An 18880-nucleotide genomic window follows, 5' to 3' on the forward strand; every position below is an offset into this window, starting at 1 on the left:
TGCTGTCCCGCCTTCTGCCCAGGCTCATGACTTGGTGTAGCACTTGTCTGTCTTTATTCTTCCCGCGTGAGTTGTATTTTTGTTTCCGATAATTTTCCTCGCCAGCAATGCAAGACAAACTAGCCCAATAATTAATTCTATTTAAAATTGTTTGCAAAAAAGGCCGACACCGCCACGCGATGCAAAATGCGGATGGCAGCGTGACGTTGGACGATCGATGCAAATACATTTAGTGCAAAAAAAATTAATTGTATTCTGGGGTTTTACGGGCCATAACCACGATTTTATTAGGAGGCACGCCGTAATGAGGGACATATCCATAACGCTCGTGAGAAATTCATTGATTCTCTCTTTTACCGCCACGGAACCGTTCAGACTCCGAATTAATTGTCACCACCTGGGGTTCTTTACGTGCATCCAATGCGCGATACCACGGGTGTTCTTGCATTTCACCCCCATCCAAATGCTGCCGCCGCGGCCGGGATTCGATCCCGCGGCTTCGGGCTTAGTAGACTTACTGTGCAAGCTGTATTTACTGCCCAGACGGGGTCAAAAGTATACGGGAGGGGCGCCCCACGAATAGGCCAATTTCCGCCCCCCACTTTTCGATCGCATCCATTAAAGCAGCACAACACTGCGTTGATCGCGTACACTATAGTACGCGTGCTGCACATCTAGACTGGGGACATATTCTGCTTTTCCTCAGATCTCGCATCCTGCAAATTTTTGAGTCTGCCTGTACGTGCTGTAGTTTCTACTGTAGTCTCTAGTTTCGCCTGTAGTTATACCAGACGCAAAGGTGCTGGATGAACCATGGCATATGGCTTACACGTGAAGCAGCACTTCCTTCCTGAAGCAACTCGGCACCCAATTACATGGCTCTTGCAGGGCCCCGCAAAAGGTTCGAGCATCTCAAACAACTCGGTGTATTGGATCACGCGGAAATGAACACGTCTGCACTTTGAAAGTTATTAATGCTATGCGCGCCTCGTAAGCGAACGCGAATTCAGACTAAACTTCAGCAAGATGACGAACCGAGTGATCGGCTTTCCGAGGATAGCTGCCCAAAGTCGTCATCCCTCCGAGCGTTTCCCTTTCATCCACGGAACATGACCTTCTGCTGCGGGAGAGCATCTCGACTAATCGCTCCCTATCGGCTCGCAACGTTTAATTTCCTTCGTGTCGTCGCTATTAGCGAACGCTTCAAAAAAAAAAAAAAAACTCTTGCGGTAAGACGGCCACAAAGTATAATGCTTTGCAACTTCCAGTGCATAACAATTATAGTATGTAGCAGTGCAAGCGACAGTGCGCTTCCGCTTCCCCTCTCCTTCTCATAGGCTTTGCTTAGTTTGCCCACCGGGAGTACAGAGTGCACTGCTGCTTTTCGGTCCACCGTTTACAAAGCTTCTTAAAGCCGATGGTGCGCCTAAGACATCGCTGTGTTCGTCTCACTTTTGCGTGCCTAAATATTGATAAGCATTCACGTGTGAAAATTATCCAATCCAATGTACGTACGACTGCTCTACCAACAACCTTTCGTCGAAGGAGTTTCCAACACATCTGAACAGGTTCCCACAGCCGGATAAGTTTTGTCACCGGCGCGTCGTCTGATGGATAGAACGGTTTTCATCCGTTTAATGCGCACGGTGATTAAAACGAGTTGCGGGTAACAAGATGCCAGAAATAGACTGATGGTCTAGGGGTGTGGGCGGGGTCAATTCCTGCCACTCGGGTCATTCACCGTGCACCCGAAGCACCACGCAGGAGCACTTTCGAATTCCGTTGCCCTGAAATGCTGATTGATCCCCACTCTTAGGGAAAAAAAAGCTCCATAGCTACAGGTGGATACACATAATGATGATATAAGAAGAATACATTTATTGACTGACACGGAACAAGCGGAAACAGGACACTACCCTTGTCCTGCGTCCCGTGTGTATCGCTGTTTGTTGCCAAAAGAGGTTCAAGATGAATTAACTTAAAGCACGAATATGCACTAAACAAGAAGCGACAAGGGTAACGCTGACTTGCAACTTATTTTATTCGCAGAAGGAACGCATACGTTGGACTGTGTAATGAAAACAACAAAATCAAAGCACAATGTGAGTATTATTCCTGCGAAAAAAAGATAATTTGGAAGTCAGCGCTGTCCGTGGTGTATTTCTTGCTCTGACCACGTTTAGCCTTGCGCCGCGAGCACATCAACATGACTTACGGAAACGTTTACCTTACTAACGTACCTACTCGCTTGTCCACTCGCGTTAGTGATCAGAAGGAAGGACAAATAAGGTGTTCCCATGTTGGCCACTTACAGTATCGACGAACTCTGCTGAACACTGAAAGCGCATGTCACGACGGAGCGGGTGCATGTAACACGGCGTTAAACACAGCACTTGCTCCCAGCCGGCAGGGAAGATGGAAGCGGGAACGAGCAAGGGGAGCTTCTGGAGGCGAGGAGGCAAGCGAACCGAGGAAAGTGAAGAGGGCCCACCGGCAACAACTGTAGCCGTTTGCTGCGAACGCGAATTCGAGCTCGTTCGCTTAAATGTAACCGCGCGTGTGCGTGTAGCTGCGATCGGGCCCCCCTCCCTCTCTCTCTCGCGAGCACGAAAATGAGTCTCAGCGCGGCGGCAACAGTCGTGTCGCGAGAAGCCGAGGGTGAAACGCGGCGAGTCGGCCCGCGCATGTTCTGGGTACAAGCACGTCGCGTCTGAATAGCACAGACACAGGACTTCGCCGTAGAAACGTCTTTCTTTTGTCGCTAGTTACTTGATCCTCGCTTGTGTGAGCGTGGGTGCGCGCCTGGCGCGCGTGCTTTTACGCGGGATGTTGGATGCGAAGGCTTCGTTACGACTGGCTTGCTGCTTGGCAGGTAATGTGCATTGTTCCCTCTGACTCGCGCTCTCCGAGAGAGAATCGCCTCCGTTGTGTCATTAACGGTGATGTACACTTTATTAGAACCCGCTGTGCTGTCGTAAGAGAAATTAAAGCGAGTTAAGAAATTAAGCGGGCGAAAGAGAAAGAGAGAGAAGGGATGCATAGAAAAGCAGAGAGGTTAACCATGGCTATACGCTGAGATGCTGAGCCGTGCTCCCTAAAGGGTTGCAGAAAATAGCTCCTCTTCCTCTTCGCAAGCTCACTCCCTCTCCCTCTAAACTGTACGGGCGGTCACCGGCAGAGGGATTATGTATGGAGAGATAAAGAGAGAGAAAGGTAGGGGAGAGAGATGAAGAGAGACAAGACCAAGACAGCGCGAAACGATTGACGACAAGCAAATAAAAGGGAAATGACAGATTGCTGTAAGTGAGTCAATCCACTCGAATGTCACAGGTGGGTCGCTCGACCATTTCCGACTTTCTGTAAAAAAAAAAACATTCCTATTTAATAATCGTGCGCATTATTTTCCTAAAATATCTTTGCTGAAAAGGATTTCTTGTCACACAATGCGCTGTTAAAGTTTGCTTATGTACATGAAACATAGTGCTGCAAGAAGATTACTGACAGAGTTAATTTAGTGCCTCTCAATGCCCAAATTTGCATGTCGAACCTATGAAAAAAAAACGCGGCAGACTTGTGCGATCTTGCAGAATGGCAGCCAAATTTCCAGCGAAGCTGTTTCTTTCGAGCAGTTTCATTAATAATGCCAGCAGCGTGTAATTAAACCACGCACCCGGAAATGTTGCCCGCAAATGACTCATGACATGTGGACCCATTTTCGAGAAATGATGAACTGTGTGACATTTCGTTCTCTTAGGACCCCGCTGGAAAACATGCAAGCAACATTTATAGAACGCCGAAATTACGGTGTTCGGCCGTCAGAGATCTGACTACCGAACACCGCAAGTCTTTATAATATGCTACCTTGCACCATGTGTTTGTTTTTCCTCTCCCAACAGCCTTGGTTAATGTTAGCTTGGGTATACCCTATATTTTGCTTAGAAAAATTTACTTCTTCTATATTAGGTCACAATATCGGAGCTCAATGTTAAATGCAATTTCTATCTCCGTTTATCGCCACAATTATATGCTAATCTGCGCGTTTGTTGGTGTTTGGCTTTGATCATCTTGGTCCTACATCAACAATTCGATGCCAAATAGCTCACGTGCTTGAATTTAAGTGCGACATTTTTTTTCTCAGCGAATCAGCGCATCCTTTGCACTGTCTCTCTGACTTTGCCTTTTCGCTCTGTGGTTTCTTAATTCTGAAATACGGGGCTTTGTCATGATCGAAATTCATTGAAAAAAAAAACTTGACATAGGCGACCTTCAGGTTTTGGCCATTTCTTGAGATGTTATGGTAAAGTATGCGTCCCATTTTCTTGTGAAATATGTGCAAAACTAAAACAATAGAAAAATTATTTATTTATTTATTTATTTATTCATTTATTTATTTATGTCCCTCAGAATATGATATATTCCTCGTTGGACTTCTTGATATGGTACCAGAAACTGTCAGAATGAACCTAAACGCCGACGATTTCTGCATATGAACTTCAGGTGTTTCCCGACCACAGCTTCGTGCAAGACTGCAACGTACAGCGTCTGCCAGTTCAGTTTTTGCGCCCACTAAGTCTGCAATTGACCGCTGCGAGGTGCGCGGCGCTTGCGTTCACACGCAAAGCGACGCACCGATATCATATTACAAATTTACGGCACACCCGTACCACACGTAATGCATCGCAGATTCGTAAGTGCCATTGTTGGCCGAAACTTGTCCTGGTCTAAGCACGTGACATTACTCAAGTCCTCCATTTCCTTCTTCATTTTGGGACAGTCCGTTGAGGTAGCGTCATGGGACCCAAATGCAACTGGGGCATTTGAGAACCGTGGCTACACAACAGTCTGCAGCGTGGCACTAACAAGCACGAGCAGACTCTCGTGTTTGCGCGCCTGTCGCTCACGTGTCCCAGCTTCGTGAAATTACGGTATAGGAGTGGCCTACGGAAAAATTGCTGCAAGGGTTGTCTTAAGTGACCCACCTTGACGTGTGAGGGAAGAGATTCGCCCTTCAAGATTACCTTCACACAGCGGGATGCGCCGAGTCGAGACACGTGAGTTATCGCGCAGCTATCAAGGGCTGGTTTCATGGGAGTAGGCAAGTCGGCGCTGAAGATGGAGACATCCACGTCGTAGGTGACATCAGAAATGGTGTCACTGTCCAGAGGAATATACGAGCGGACCTTCATGCCGCCGAGTTCCGTAAGTTTGCTCAAATTGCTCAGCGCAACCTCCTTTACAAGTCTCCTGTCAACGGCCAATACATTTTTTCGCGTGCTGACTCTGACGTCCGTGACTTGATTTGGCGTCACCGCTTCAAGGAGCACCGAGACAGACTGTCCGTTGAGCTGCCTCAGGTTGTCGGTTGCTGGTGCAAATAGAATCGTACTGACTGCAGTATTCAGAGTTGGTCCTACAGTCGCCGCGCTTGAAGACAGCTAGGACCTGGTGTTTCTTCGTTTCGCCTTGCGGCTCCTCACGAGCTGGGATTCAGTCGCCATCGGAGAAGTCCTCACTGCGGAGCGAGTAGACACTGGTATCCTCGCGGTCGGTGTCACTCTGGAGGCCGGTCCGCCTCATAGACGAAACCACCGCTGAAGTCGCGAACCCCAGCAGATGCGCGGTGACGTTAACTTGACTCCGTGCCACAACCCTTGACGACTCCCCCGAAATATGCATAGAAATCAGGCGAAAGTAGCTGAGATAGGCAAATATGTTGTTGTTGTTGCCTCAAAACATGGCTCCGTCTGGCTCGCAGTCACTTCGTCTTCGTCTCAGGAAGAGGCAAAGGTTGGCCAAAATGATGCCACGCAAGTCTCCATCCCGTTTTCTCGACCGCACACCGATGCTCTAGTGCATATACCATTGTACAAAAATACTAGAGCAAACAGGGTGCTGCAGACTCACCGTCATCGACGCCTTCACGGACTGGGCCCAAACATACGAATGAAATTACCACCGAAGATCAAAATAAATTGTGCCAGCTTGCTTCACAGGTTATGTCTAGGCGTGGCATTCACTCAGCGATACCGACACCTTATTGATCTTGCACACAGTCCGGACTTCGACTAGTTCGCGGTACCCGAGACAATCGAACACGTCTTGCGCATGTGTCCGTGATATGCTGTGCAAACACAATTACGGGCGTAATATTTGTTCGAGTGCACCAATAAACCTTTGTCTGAAGAGGTCCTATAGGGACGTTGGCCAGATTGAGTCATCGCGATGTTGTAAAAGCTCTAATCAAATTCTTGCACGAGAGTCGTCCAGATTTGAGACTTTGAAGACTCTTTGCTGTTCAGGTTCACTCACCACTATCTTCACCTTAATCATCGAGACCTCCCGCTCTCTCCTTTCACTCCCGTCTCCCTTCCACAATGCTGAGTAGCAGGTCAGAACTTTGCTTCAGGTATCCAAATCAAACGCTGTCGCTACGTGTCGCTCGCGCTTTTAAAGCGGTATTTTGATAAGAAATTTTTTACGTTACATCATGACTGGCTGCCGAAACATCAAGAAAGGCCCTCTGAATGTCGCTGCACTTAGTTGGCTCGGTTGGTTCTACTTATTCGTGCTGCCTTTCTCGTTTCAGCGCCAATGAAGCGGCAAGAACACAGTGTCTGAGCATACTCTCTGCAGTGCCGCACTTAACCACTTTCGCAGATCGCTTTTCAAGAGAGGGGTCCGCCCATCTCTCTTTACTGCTAAGTAACCGTCGAGAGCAGGAAGCTATAGCAACAGTGGGCACTCTTCGTCAGCATCGCAGATCGCTTTCAAGGTACAGTGCCGCACCGTCATCGCTTCGTAACATATCGGGATACGCTCAAAAAGGTGTCATTCGCGTACATTGAGGCCAAGCAAAGACAACGCCACGGAATGTATGACTCAGTCGACAAAAAACACGCACGTTTGAGGACGACTTGATCGAAAGTGGCCACGAAAGTTTAAATAAACGCAGCGCGAACATGCGGCACTTAGGAGAGCGAAAAACTAACGAAGCCGCATACAACAAGTGGCAGCATATGAGATTAGTGATGAGCGAAGAATCGCTCGCTAACCTCACAGAGCCGGGACCAGTGGCGTAGCTAGGTCGTCTGGCACCCGGGGCCCATAAGTCTTCTGTCACCACCCCCCCTCGGGTATAGTCGGAGGAAAGCGAGTATATCGACAATTTCCGGGTGTCTTCAGACGTATATGACACCCCCCCCCCCCCACACACACACACTGGCCCCTTGCGCCCGGGGCCCACGGCCCCCCCCCCCCCTGTTGCTACGCCACTGGCCGGGACCATTGCGTTGGGTTGAAATCGGCCCGGCTGATTCTTTGACGCCAGACCTTTCTGCGCACCGCGTCTCGCTTCGCAAATAGAACCCAGAAGAGTCGCTTCCCGTCAGTTTCACGTGTGGTGCATCTGAAGGCACAGCAACTAAAGCCCCTTAAACTTCGTAAAGTAGTGCCACGCTTTGAAGAATGCCGCCTCCTCCTCGCGCGCTCTGGCCGAGGCCGACGCCGCGTCGCTATTGGCCTAATAGCATCACGTGGGCTCTCGCACCGTGAAACAGCGCCATTTTTGCTCGAGAGGCTTCTACGGAGTGACGAGAAGCGTGGGTTGGCGCCGTTGCTACGCTCGAGCAGTGTAGGCGGCGCCACAGTCGAGGAGGGAGCGTGAAAGAGGGGAGGAACGAGGAGGAGTGAAGGCGGAGGAGGAGAGTGTCACTACTTTACGAAGTTTAAGGGGCTTTAACAGCAACAAGGCATCGCGAACACGGAACTAGGCTACCAAAGCACAATGGAAGCGCTAAACTTGGCGTATGCGTGCGCCGCTCGCAATGTTAAGCAGCGCGATGCCGGCGGAAGCAAAAACAAGCAAGAAAAAAGCGCGTGATGACATTAGGCCAATGGGAAAGCCGAGCGTCGAGGGAACTCGCAGGGGAGGAGGACGGTGGCATTCTTCAAAGGATGACGCTACTATTGTTTTTAATTCAGGGGTTTTAAGTTGCGGGCGCCGCCTATTGTAACTTGTCGCAACTGAGTGAGCATGGCCTGCAAGATCGGACGACGAGCTGCCGCGTTTATTGCGGGAGCCGGTCTTACTACGAACGCGGGCGTGTTGGTCGACGGCTGAGGAATCGACGAAGGCGGTCACCGTCCAACAGGGAACCAAGCGTGGTCTCTACCGCGAGCTAAATTCGTGCGAAAATGAAAACGAAGAAAGATACGTACCGTATTCACTCTGTCGTAACGCGAGCTATTTTTGAAATGATTTTCTTTGCTTGAACTCGACCCTCGCGTTACGTTCTAATAACTGCAAAATTTAGGATTTTGAAACTCTTCTAAATCCCGCGGTTTTTCACGTTACGTTGGCAACCTGTACTTTTGGGTCTCGACTCAGTCCACAGACAAGCCGACCGAAGTCAAAATCTCTATTTTGTTGGCATCGACGCCATTTTCACTGTGCTCCTGACGGGTGTTACGTTCACGGTGCCTCATTACCCTGCGGGCTTTCGCGCTTCGACTGCGTTCATTCGCAGCGCTATGGCGACGCAGAGCGTTCGTTATGATGGCCGCTTCGAGAAGCGAGTAATCTTGATGGCAGAGAAGCTGGAAAATCAGCCGTGACACGGCGGCTCGACGTCAATGACTTGACGAATCTCGGATGGTGGCACCAATGCGAGGACATTTCCAAAATCGGAGCCTGTCGCAAGGGCCTCGTAGTGACCTTGTGCTGCCCCCTATTGAAATGGTTGCGCGGTCTTCTAAGCAGTGCTTAATCTCGAACGAGTTCGATGGCTCGGATGGCTTGATTCTCGGGCGATCACTCTCGGAAATAGTTTCGCTTTTGCGAGACTTGGCTCGTTTCGGCACCGAACTCCTCAAAGTATACGGGTGACAGCGCTCTTGTGACACTGATAACGAGCTTGGCACAGCGTCAGAAACACTTGTATGGGACGCTTTCGTTGCCGAATAAGCCGAAGTTTCGCGAAAGTGAAACTGTCTTCCAAAGTGATCCCCCGAAAATATCGCCCTAGGAAAGCTCTGTCTCCTTCTCAGACGACGATGATAAGTAAATCTGAGAACTTTTGTCCGAATTGATATGTTGAATAAAGGTACCATTTCACTTTCCGTTGATATCGCGTTACATTTGCGGTTTTATTTATTTATTTCATTCAGTGGACGAAAATGTCGACAAATATGGTGTATGGGAACGGCGAAACCTATGCGTAAAAGAGAATGACGTTATGAATCTGTGCACACTATGTGCAGTTTCCCGTACATAAAATTTAGAATCTAGGCATCAGCCAGTACTGTCGAGTTCACAAGAGCAGAGGCCTAGTGGTGCGCTCGATTGATTCCGGTGGTCTGGCTTTGGGGTGTGGGAGTTGACGAGGGTGCGGTGGTGATATATAGTTGAGCTAACGTAGCACCAGCGGTTTGTTGCACTGTGGAGGTCGCCAGGACAATGACATTCATGGCGTGTATAAGCTGCAGCCGGCGCGTGCAGTTGTGTGTGTGTGTGGGCCATCAGGACAAATCCTATGGTAGTAGCGAGAGGACACACTTTTGTTCGACCTTGCAATCGGTGGCATGTACGCAACGGCGCCTTCCGAACGGTGCAGTGTAGGTGCAGTGGCCGCAAGGCCGTCGCCTGAAGCTGAGATTGTCGTGGGAGATGTGGTGGAGCACCTGGGCTCCTTGGTACTCATAGAATCGGCGTCTAGCACACCGTTTTGAGACGGAAGACTCTGTCGCGGGATAGCTTTCGTGGTGTGAATGTACACGTGCTGCGCGTTGGAGCGCTAGGGAAGGTCAGTTCTCCTCGTCTGCAACCGCCCTCTCTCCTTTTGGCGGCTGCTGTCGAGGGCTCGGCTGCGGAAGAGCAGTCGCCTTTCACGCCGGTGCTCGCACACATGGGGAGAACACGTAGATAACGAATATACTAGTGTAGCCACCTACGCTACCCGCACAGATGTGGTGGTTGACGACTCTTCTCTGTATAGAATTACGCGATGAAACAACAAACGCTATCTAAATACACTCGGTGCAACAAAACAAATGCGTCATTCCTTCAATAAAGCGAATAGCTTGATACGAGCGTTCGGCTATTCATTTATATTGACAGCATTCGGCGATGGTTTTCTGCACAATCTTTTTTTTATAGGGGGGGGAGAGGGGGGGTCTACATATATCTGCAACTCCGCTCTATTCAGGGCTATGGGCTCGCAGCTCACTTTGCGATTCACGACAGGCTCGATAAAGCAAGCGAGATCGAACTGTTCTTGCACGCAACCCCGCAAAACAAGCTTCAAGAAAGAGGCCATGGATACGAACGACCAGGCTTTATAAATCTCGCGCGTGCCACATGTGTTTCGCGACTTTGTTTCGCGCTGTGTGTTTGGGATATATATGCAACGTTTCCGTCTCTCACTCTCCATATCTTTCTTTCTTTATTCCTTTCTCTCTCTCACATCACTACTCTTTTTCTTTATGCCCAGAAACTACTCCGGCTTAACAAGGGGCACGTCGCGCCTCCGCGCCTCTGTCAAGCAGCCAGCGATGATTGCACTGACGTGATTTACCGTGACGGTTGACAGGAAACGCTTTTAAAAACTGTGTGCGCGGAAGAATACGGCAACGGGAAATACGTTTCTCCGAGGCCCAACGGCTGCGGAACGGTAACGGTTCCGGCGTTCGCGGCAATCAAGGCGCGGCAATTGGGCTCGGAAGAAGAGCTCGCCCTCGGCACTGTCCCCATTGGTCGAGGGACGGACGGCGCCTCGAACGACTGAGGCTAATGCCTCTCGGCTTCTCCCTTTAATGACCTCCCTGCCAGGAGCTTTATGCCTCGCATTTCTACGCAGCGGAAAAAAGAATCCTATTCAGCTGTGGCGGAGCCGTCTTCAGACAGGAGCGCATAGACTGGAAGTTCGGAGCCTCTTTTTTTCCTTTGTGTGTGTGTGTGTGCGGGGGGGTGGGGGTACGTGTGCCTGTGTGTACTGCAGTTTTTCACAGTAAAGAAGCCTATTAACCGGAGCAGCAACGCATTTCTATGTAGAATTTCAGTACTATTTAAAAAAATTGATGCGAGACACAAAGTATAGAGCAAAAGGTTGACTACCGACTGCTCTAACTCTATTACATGTTCACTAAATCGCGATTTAAAATTCCACACAGAAAAATAGGTTGGTAATAATGGCATTGGGGATTATCGTGCGAATTCGGACGTCCACCGTAGCTACATAGCTTAATCAGTAAAAAAAATTATTTGCCTCAGATCTCCTATAATTTTTACTCCAGAAGGGAGTCTCTGAAACCCGTGGCACAGACATTGCAGGTACGACTTCGCCATAAGTTTTTGTTTTCTTCACTCCATCTATCAATTCTATAGAGAAATTTTTCTAAACTCAAGATACCTTGTACTTGAGCGAGTTGGTTTATAGAAGAGGAAGCCACTGAGTAAGCGAGTGAGCAAAAATTTCACCGACGATTACCTTACTCCGTAATGCAAAATTTGAGCGCAGCTCTATACGTATTTTCATTTCGCGACACATTGGCTGGCGCGGACAATCTGTCTCGTGCGGCACGTTCCAAATGGAGCGAAAGGTGGCGCGACTGCCTCGCTAATCGGAAGATGGCGAGGAGGCAACGCGTGGGTGACGCGTGGGCGCGACTCACAGCAGCCGTCGCATACAGACTTCCCAGACCATGGCGCCATCTCGTAGCCGTCGTCGCCGCACTGCGCGCTTTGCGCGGCACTACACTTTTCTTCTCACGCTTTCCCTAAGCGTTCCTCCTCCCCTTTTCGCCTCATGCTTCCATTGCACCCTCCTTCTCCGGATAGACCACTCGGAGCCACCATCGTGTGCGGACGTGAGGTTTGGAGCTCCTGCGTCGGCAGCAGACGCTACAGCGTCTCACGCGCTCTTCCTCGCCTATTCCGAGCACGACTACGGACGCTTCCTGCGACCATCGAGCTACACGTGTGACGTGCCTTCGCTGCACTTGGCCTTCTTCCCGCTTGCGAGAAGAGGCCATCGCAGCCTATGATGATGGCGTTTCGCTCGCCAAGCGAGCGTCCGCCGCCCGTGCGCCACCGACGCCATGCTAGCATGAGCCGGCTGACTCTCGGCCCCGCGTCCCTCGACGAGCTACGCGCCAGAGAGGATCTGCATGTGAGGGCCTCAAGCATGCTGGGCGAATGGCTTCGTCAACGGGCCACCTCCACCACTGCTCCACCCGTGGTTCCCTCACAGCCTGAGGCTGCCCCCGTCGACACCACGTATCCGTCAGCCCCCGAGGTAGCCTCGAAGCCTCCCGCGGAGCGTCTCTCAGCAAGCGAGGAGCCCCATGCTTCAGTCCCGCTCCCTTCTGACGACGAGGAGATGGACCTGACGAGCTCCAGAAAACGAGCTCGCGAAACGGAGAGCGACGACGACGAGGCCACCGCGCGTCGCAAGCAGCCGCCGTATGCTCTCTCCAGCGCGGAGCAGCACGTTGAAGCCAGCGGCCACGTTGAGCAGGCAGGCCAGGGCGGCGCCATCTTGCCACCCTCCCGAGAAGCAGCCGCCACCCTCTCCTCTCCGGCCGCCCCAGCAGGAGCCCCTCCGGAAACGGCGTCTGCTAGCGCTTCGGCTGCACGCGTTAATGCTACCGACGCGATGGAGCTGGCAGACGCACCTCCCGCCGGCTCGTCCAAGCAGGGCCCCGAGCACCCCGCGGCGCGGTTCCTGAAGGACCCGCCACGCCAGCCTGCCCCGCTGCCGAAGCGAAAGGGGAAGAAGCGCCGGAGGCACAACAAAGCTCCTGCCGTTGCCTCGTCTTCGTCTCCCGTCGCTTCGGGCGGCTCGCGGCGCCCGCCCGCCAGCCCTGTCGCCCCCAGCGTACCTGCAGCGGCTGTACTGAGGCAGACACCACCCGCCAGCGAGCCAACCTCAGATGGCTTCACCCTCGTGCAGTCGAGGTGGGACAGGCGGCGTGCGAGGGCCCTGGAGACTGCAACACTCCCGGTGGACCCTGCGGTCATCGGTACGGTCCTCTTCCGGCCCTCGGCGCCCGGCGGAGCATTCAGGGGAGCACCGCGCCTCGCACTCGCGGCGGCCTTCTCATCGCGGGCCGGTGTTGCTGCGGTGCGCGTCAACCACAGGCGCAACATCGTGGCCGCCGACACCACCACCCGGGAATGCCAGGAGGAGCTGCTGGCCATAACCGAGCTGCACGGCATCTCGGTGACTGCCCGACTGCCGGCCGTGCGTGGCCAGAGCACCGGCTACCTGCACGGGGTGAACGGATTACCTGCGGACGCTGACCTGCTAGGAGCCATGGAGTCGAGCGTTCCAGTACTGTCGGCGACGCGGGACGGGAGCACCGTCACTGTCCGGTTCGCGGGGCCGGTCCCCCCTGAACACCTGAGCCTCTTCAAGCTCGGCTTCAGGGTGAGGCCGGCCAGGCCGCGTCCGGTGCAGTGTCGCCAGTGCGGCCGCTTCGGGCACGTGCTGGAATCCTGCAGTTGGCCGTCCGACTGCATCTCCTGCGGCAAAAGCCATGCGGAGGGCGAACCCTGCCGGACGGTTCGCTGCAGGAACTGCGGGGGCCCCCACAGGGCCGACACCCCCGCCTGCCCCAAATGGCAAGAAGAACGCCAGGTGGCAACCATCATGGCTTCTTCCACCGCGGCACTGTCGAGGCGTGCTGTCAGGGCGGCAGTCAGGGAGGAGCAGCAGCAGCAGTCCTCAACCTTGGCGCGGTCATATGCGAGCGCGCTGAAAGGCCCCAGCCCCGCACCCAAGCGTCCGGCACCAGTCCCTCGAACCTCCCGCCGTCAGGAGACACGGGACAATGCTGCCCTCCCCGGCCAGGCTACTGTGGATCAGCTGGTAGCAAACCTGCTGGTTACCATGCAAGCAGTCGGCGCTATGCTGCCAGCTGACCACCCGCTACGACCCATCTGCCTGCAGGCAGTGGCCTTACAACAGCCACCGAACCATCATGGCCAGTCCCACTGCTGAATGTCGGCCGCGCATCCTGCAGTGGAACTGCAACTCCCTGCGGCGAAGGCACGCCGAGTTGGCCGAGCAGCTGCCTCTGCACGACTACGACGTCCTTGCCTTCCAGGAAACGTATGCGCGTGCAGAGGAGGTCTCGCTGCCCGGCTACATCGGTTACAGCAGCCCCACAGAGTGCCGACGCGACGACTGCGATGCTGCGCCCTGCACCGACGCTGCGCACCCGCCTGGCTCCCCTCGCGCAGCGGTGTATGTGCGTGCCTCTCTCCCGCACGCCCTCATCGCCACGGAACATCTGTGCTGTGCAGTGGTCGAGTGCGTGGCCGTTACCGTCCGTGTGCGCGGCACCGATACGTCGGTCGCGAGTGTCTACGTGCGACCCGCTCTGCAGTGCGACATGACGTTCCTGTCGCGCCTCGCCGCTTCGCTCGCGCGTGACTGTGTGGTGTGCGGCGATTTCAACGCGCATCATGGGTGCTGGGGCTCTGCAAAGACCACCATCCGGGGGAAGAACTTGATGGGCGCGGCCGGTGCGGCGGGCCTTGCCGTCATCAACAGCGGCCAGCCCACCTTCGCCCGACGCAGCGGGACCGCCACAGTGATCGATCTCGCGCTTGTTTCGGAGCGCTGCTCATACGAGTGGCAGCGTGCCCCGGACACCGCGGGATCCGACCACTTCCCCATCTCCCTCTCCCCCGTGCGGCCGAATCGCGGCGCCACGCGTGTGTACACGGTCGTGCGCTGGCCCATGTTCCGCGATTTCTGTGCCCAAACCCCGCGCGGCGACGATTTCTTCGCGCACATCGCAGACTGCGCGAATCGGGCTTCGACGCGTGTTGCCGTACCTGCCGGTTCCCCTTGCCCGGACATCAAGCTCCTCAATGTGCGCGCCGCTCGCCGCCGCGCTCAGCGGAGAGCGATGCGAACCGGAGCCGAGGCGGACTGGACTTTGTACAACCGCCTGGACGCTGTGTGCAGACGACACGCCCGTCAGCTGCGCCGCCGATCTTGGGCCGGCCTCTGCTCGTCGCTCGCCCAGCCGTGCAACGAGCGCCGTGGATGGCGAGTCCTCCGGGCCCTCCTGAACCCGAAGGCACCGCGGTTCCCGGTGCTAGCCATCGCCATAGCGCGCGGGATCAGCGAGCTGGAGCTCGCAGAGCTTCTGGCGAACGCTTTTGCTGCCACCCCTCCTGCTTCCAGCGCGCCCCCGGCTGTGTTACAGGCGCTGTACGCTGCGGTGTTCGTGCGGGGCGAAGCTCAGACAAACCACGCACCGGCAATCACAAGCCTGTGCGAGAGTGACTTCACTCATCACGAGCTGCGGCGGGCCCTGTCGCGCGGCCGGCGCCGCCGCAGTGCTCCTGGGGCGGACGGGATCACGCTGCAGATGCTGCGAAACCTGGACGAGCCGCAGCGCCGCCTCCTGCTCGACGCTTACAACGACGTCCTGCACAGCGGCTCCCTCCCGGATTCGTGGCGACATGCTGTAATTGTCCCCGTGCTGAAACGCGGCAAGCCACCTCACAGCCCTGCCTCATACCGGCCGATCTCCCTCACGTCTATCCCGGGCAAGACGATGGAGGCGATGGCTCTGTCCCGGCTCCAGTGGATTGCGGATGCCCGCGGTGCTCTACCTCCCGAGCAGTGCGGCTTCCGCGCTCGCCGCTCCACGGCGGATTGCATCGCTATCGTCGTCGGCACCCTCGAGCAGGCCAGGCTCGACAGGGAGACTGCCTTCTTGCTGCTCCTCGATGTCCGGAGCGCATTCGACTGCCTCCCTCACGCCACCATCCTCTCGGCCGTGCGGGCGCTCGGTGTGGAGGGCAGGCTCCTTGCTTACATCGAGGCCTTCCTCGCCGGGAGAACATCAGCTGTCCGAGTCGGGGGCACGGTCGGCTCGCCCCGTCCTGTGGGCTGCGGTGTGCCTCAGGGAAGCGTGTTGAGCCCGTTTTTGTTCAACCTTGCCCTCGCGCCCATCATCGAGTGCATCCCCAAAACGGGCCGCTTCCCTGTGCGTGCCGTGCTCTACGCAGACGACATCGCGCTTCTAGTGCACGGGCCGACCTCTGCGACGCGGGAGATGCGCTACCGGCTTCAGGAGGCGCTGGACGGCGTCGCGAACTTCCTGCGCGCCATCGGCTTGCGGCTGTCGTCGACGAAATCCGAGGCTATTCTGATCCGCCCCTGCGGTGTTCGCCGCCGCACCGGCTGCGTGCTCGTCGATGGAGTGCCCCTGCCCTGGCGCCTGACAGTGCGGTACCTGGGGCTCACTATAGACAACCGCCTCACGTGGTTCGCTGCTGTGCGCCGGCTGCGCGCTGAGATGCGCCGAGTGGAGAGTGCGGTGCGCGGCCTTCTCGCCCGTGGCGACGGCTGCCCTGCCTCGTTCGCGGCGGCGCTCTACTCTGCGGTGGCACTGCCGAAAGTGTTGTACGCGCTACCACTGTGTCGTGTCAGTGCCCGGCTGTGGAAGCTCATCGACAGCGACCACCGCCGAGTGCTTCGCATGTGCCACGGCCTCCCTCGCTCATCGCGGGTTGCGGAGACGCTCGCGGAAACTGGCGCGTGGCCCGTCTCTTTGACGGCTGACCTGCGTGCCCTCGGTCACCTCGAGCGCCTCTCCTGTGCCCCGGACGCAGGACCCATCCTGTCCCTCATCCGCTGCCTGCCCCAGTCACGAGTGGGAACAGTGTGCGAACTGTTCGACAGCCTGGTGGTCGACCCTCCGCCCGTACCGCCGACCTGGCCACCGCCACACCAGCGCACGCCACTTCACGTGTGTCTCGACCTCCCGGGCGTTCGCTCCAAACATCGCACGCCTCTCTGCGCTGTACAGCAGGAGGCTACTGCCAGGATCGAGGACGACCTGGGAGGAATGACGCACTTGTATGCCGATGGCTCCGTCCTCAGCGACGGCTCGGCGGCTGCCGCCTGTGTTGCTCCCGCACTTGGCATCACGAAGCAGTGCCGGCTCTACTACCGGGCTTCCTCTACCACGGCGGAGCTAGCGGGACTTCACCTCGCTGCGGACATCCTCGAGGAGTCGCCGCACATCACCAGCGCGGCGATTCTCTGCGACTCGAGGTCCGCGCTGCAGCAGCTGCTACTCGACGAGCGCGCGCCGCCCCTTGCACAGCGCGTTGCCGTCCGTCTGCACGCACTGCAGGGGCGATGCCACCTACGCCTGCAGTGGATCCCCTCGCACGTCGGAGTCGCGGGCAACGAGATGGCGGACCGGCTGGCCAGGCGCGCACACGACTCGTCGACCGCGCTGACAGACCGGGTGAGCTCGCTGGACACAGCGCGACTTCACTTCAGACGGGAGCTCGCGCTCCGCCATCCCGACGACCGAGTTGCGCCGGGTAAAGCCCCTCAATCTCCCAAAGTAGCGCCATTCACTTCTCTCCTCCTCCGCTCGGCGCGGCCTCGACGGTGGCGCCGCCGGCAGTGGGCCTGCCGTAGCAGACGACGGCTAACACGCTACGGGAGGAAATCCGCGGAAAAGTTCGTTCGAGTCCTGCGGAGCAGTTTTTTCAATCTAGATCTTGCTTTGTCAGTCGGTAACTGGCCTTAAGAATGTCGTGTCGGATTTGCGGAAGAAATAGAGAAAAGCACCATTATTCAAGGCGTATTTAAGGCGTAAAGCGCGCGCACGTTGAAAGTTCGTGTTGCTGAAACACGACACAAGCACGCGGTGTGCTCAGACACGCGAGTAATTACCAGAGTTTCAGGTTTTGACAGCGCGAAAGTATGTGCACGTGGTTTCGTAGGTTAATTTACGTACCTGCAGGATGCTTTTGTTCGGCCGGCGCGTGAGAGATTCCGACTGTCTGCGGTCAGCAATGCCTGGCAGCAGGGCCGTTTCTGTTCCGCGCCTTTTACAGATGTACGTAGCTCATGCACAGGTTGTGGTGGCCATGAGCAACGTTTTCACACATAGGCGGTATAGATAATTTTAACAACTTACCAGCATATGAAATCGTTATTTATTTATTACAGTGCAAATGGTTAGAATTTGATAGAAAAGAAAGAAGGAACTTGATGGGACAACTGGAAAGAGGTTCAGAAAATAATTATCCCCCTCCCTCATTGGCACCAGCAACACTTTTGTTGAAGTGCTAATTTTATCTCTGTATACTACGTGCGTCTGTATTCTTTTGCGTTGTAAGTTTTCACAAGGAAGCAGTGTTGCGTTAACTGGAACAGTCAAGGCACACAAGACAGAAGAAAAGTTGATTCTTGGGTTTTACATCCCAACACCACGATCTCATAAGGCACGCCATAATGGGGGCTCTGGATTAATTTTTTTTGCAGCTGGGGTTCTTTAACGCACCCCCAATGCACTGGACACGGGCCCGTTTTGACACGGGCGTCAAAAGAAGAGGTTGGAGGAGCCGTGTCACTTAACAAAGCCGCGCGTTCTTTGCCACTTGCTCGAAGTCAGCCCGCCCGATCTTGTGAATCCACACTTTTCTTCGTTTTGCGTTGCGCCCGGCGGATGGTAAAACAAAAAGTTTTTTGCCGTCACTGGGTCTGTTGTGGCAACCGTAGGCGCAGCAGCACGGCATCGCAATTAAGCACTCGGCCCTAACACATTGTATAAAACTACCGCGCTCCTTCAAACCGCCTGCCGTACTTCGTCGCGGAGGCCCAAAAATGGGGGTCGCAGGCCCAAGATTGGGGGTCGCAGCGCGCTGGAAAGAAAAGATATACAAAAGCGCGGCGCCTGCTCTGCGCCGGAAAGAAAAAAATATACAAAAGCGCGGGGCCCGCTTTCACGTGACACAGATTGGCCAATGGGGGAGCGGAGGAGGCTGGGGCGACAGGAGGAGTGGAGGAGGAAGCGCCTGGGTGAGCGGGGTGGCGGAAAGATCTAAGAATGGCGC

At 54.9% G+C, this 18880-nt stretch overlaps 1 protein-coding gene across 1 annotated transcript in view; it reads left to right on the forward strand.

The window, feature by feature from the left end:
* The first annotated feature begins 2633 nt into the window (after positions 1-2633).
* Positions 2634-18880, forward strand: part of LOC135917623 (uncharacterized) — a 64283-nt gene continuing 48036 nt past the window's right edge. Inside the window, exon 1 of the mRNA XM_065451176.1 lies at positions 2634-2872. Within this exon, the coding sequence (XP_065307248.1) occupies positions 2827-2872 (46 nt within the window). The 5' untranslated portion in view covers positions 2634-2826. The remainder of the gene's footprint in view (positions 2873-18880) is intronic.

This window comes from Dermacentor albipictus, chromosome 10 (assembly GCF_038994185.2).
Source record: "Dermacentor albipictus isolate Rhodes 1998 colony chromosome 10, USDA_Dalb.pri_finalv2, whole genome shotgun sequence".
Taxonomy (NCBI): domain Eukaryota; kingdom Metazoa; phylum Arthropoda; class Arachnida; order Ixodida; family Ixodidae; genus Dermacentor; species Dermacentor albipictus.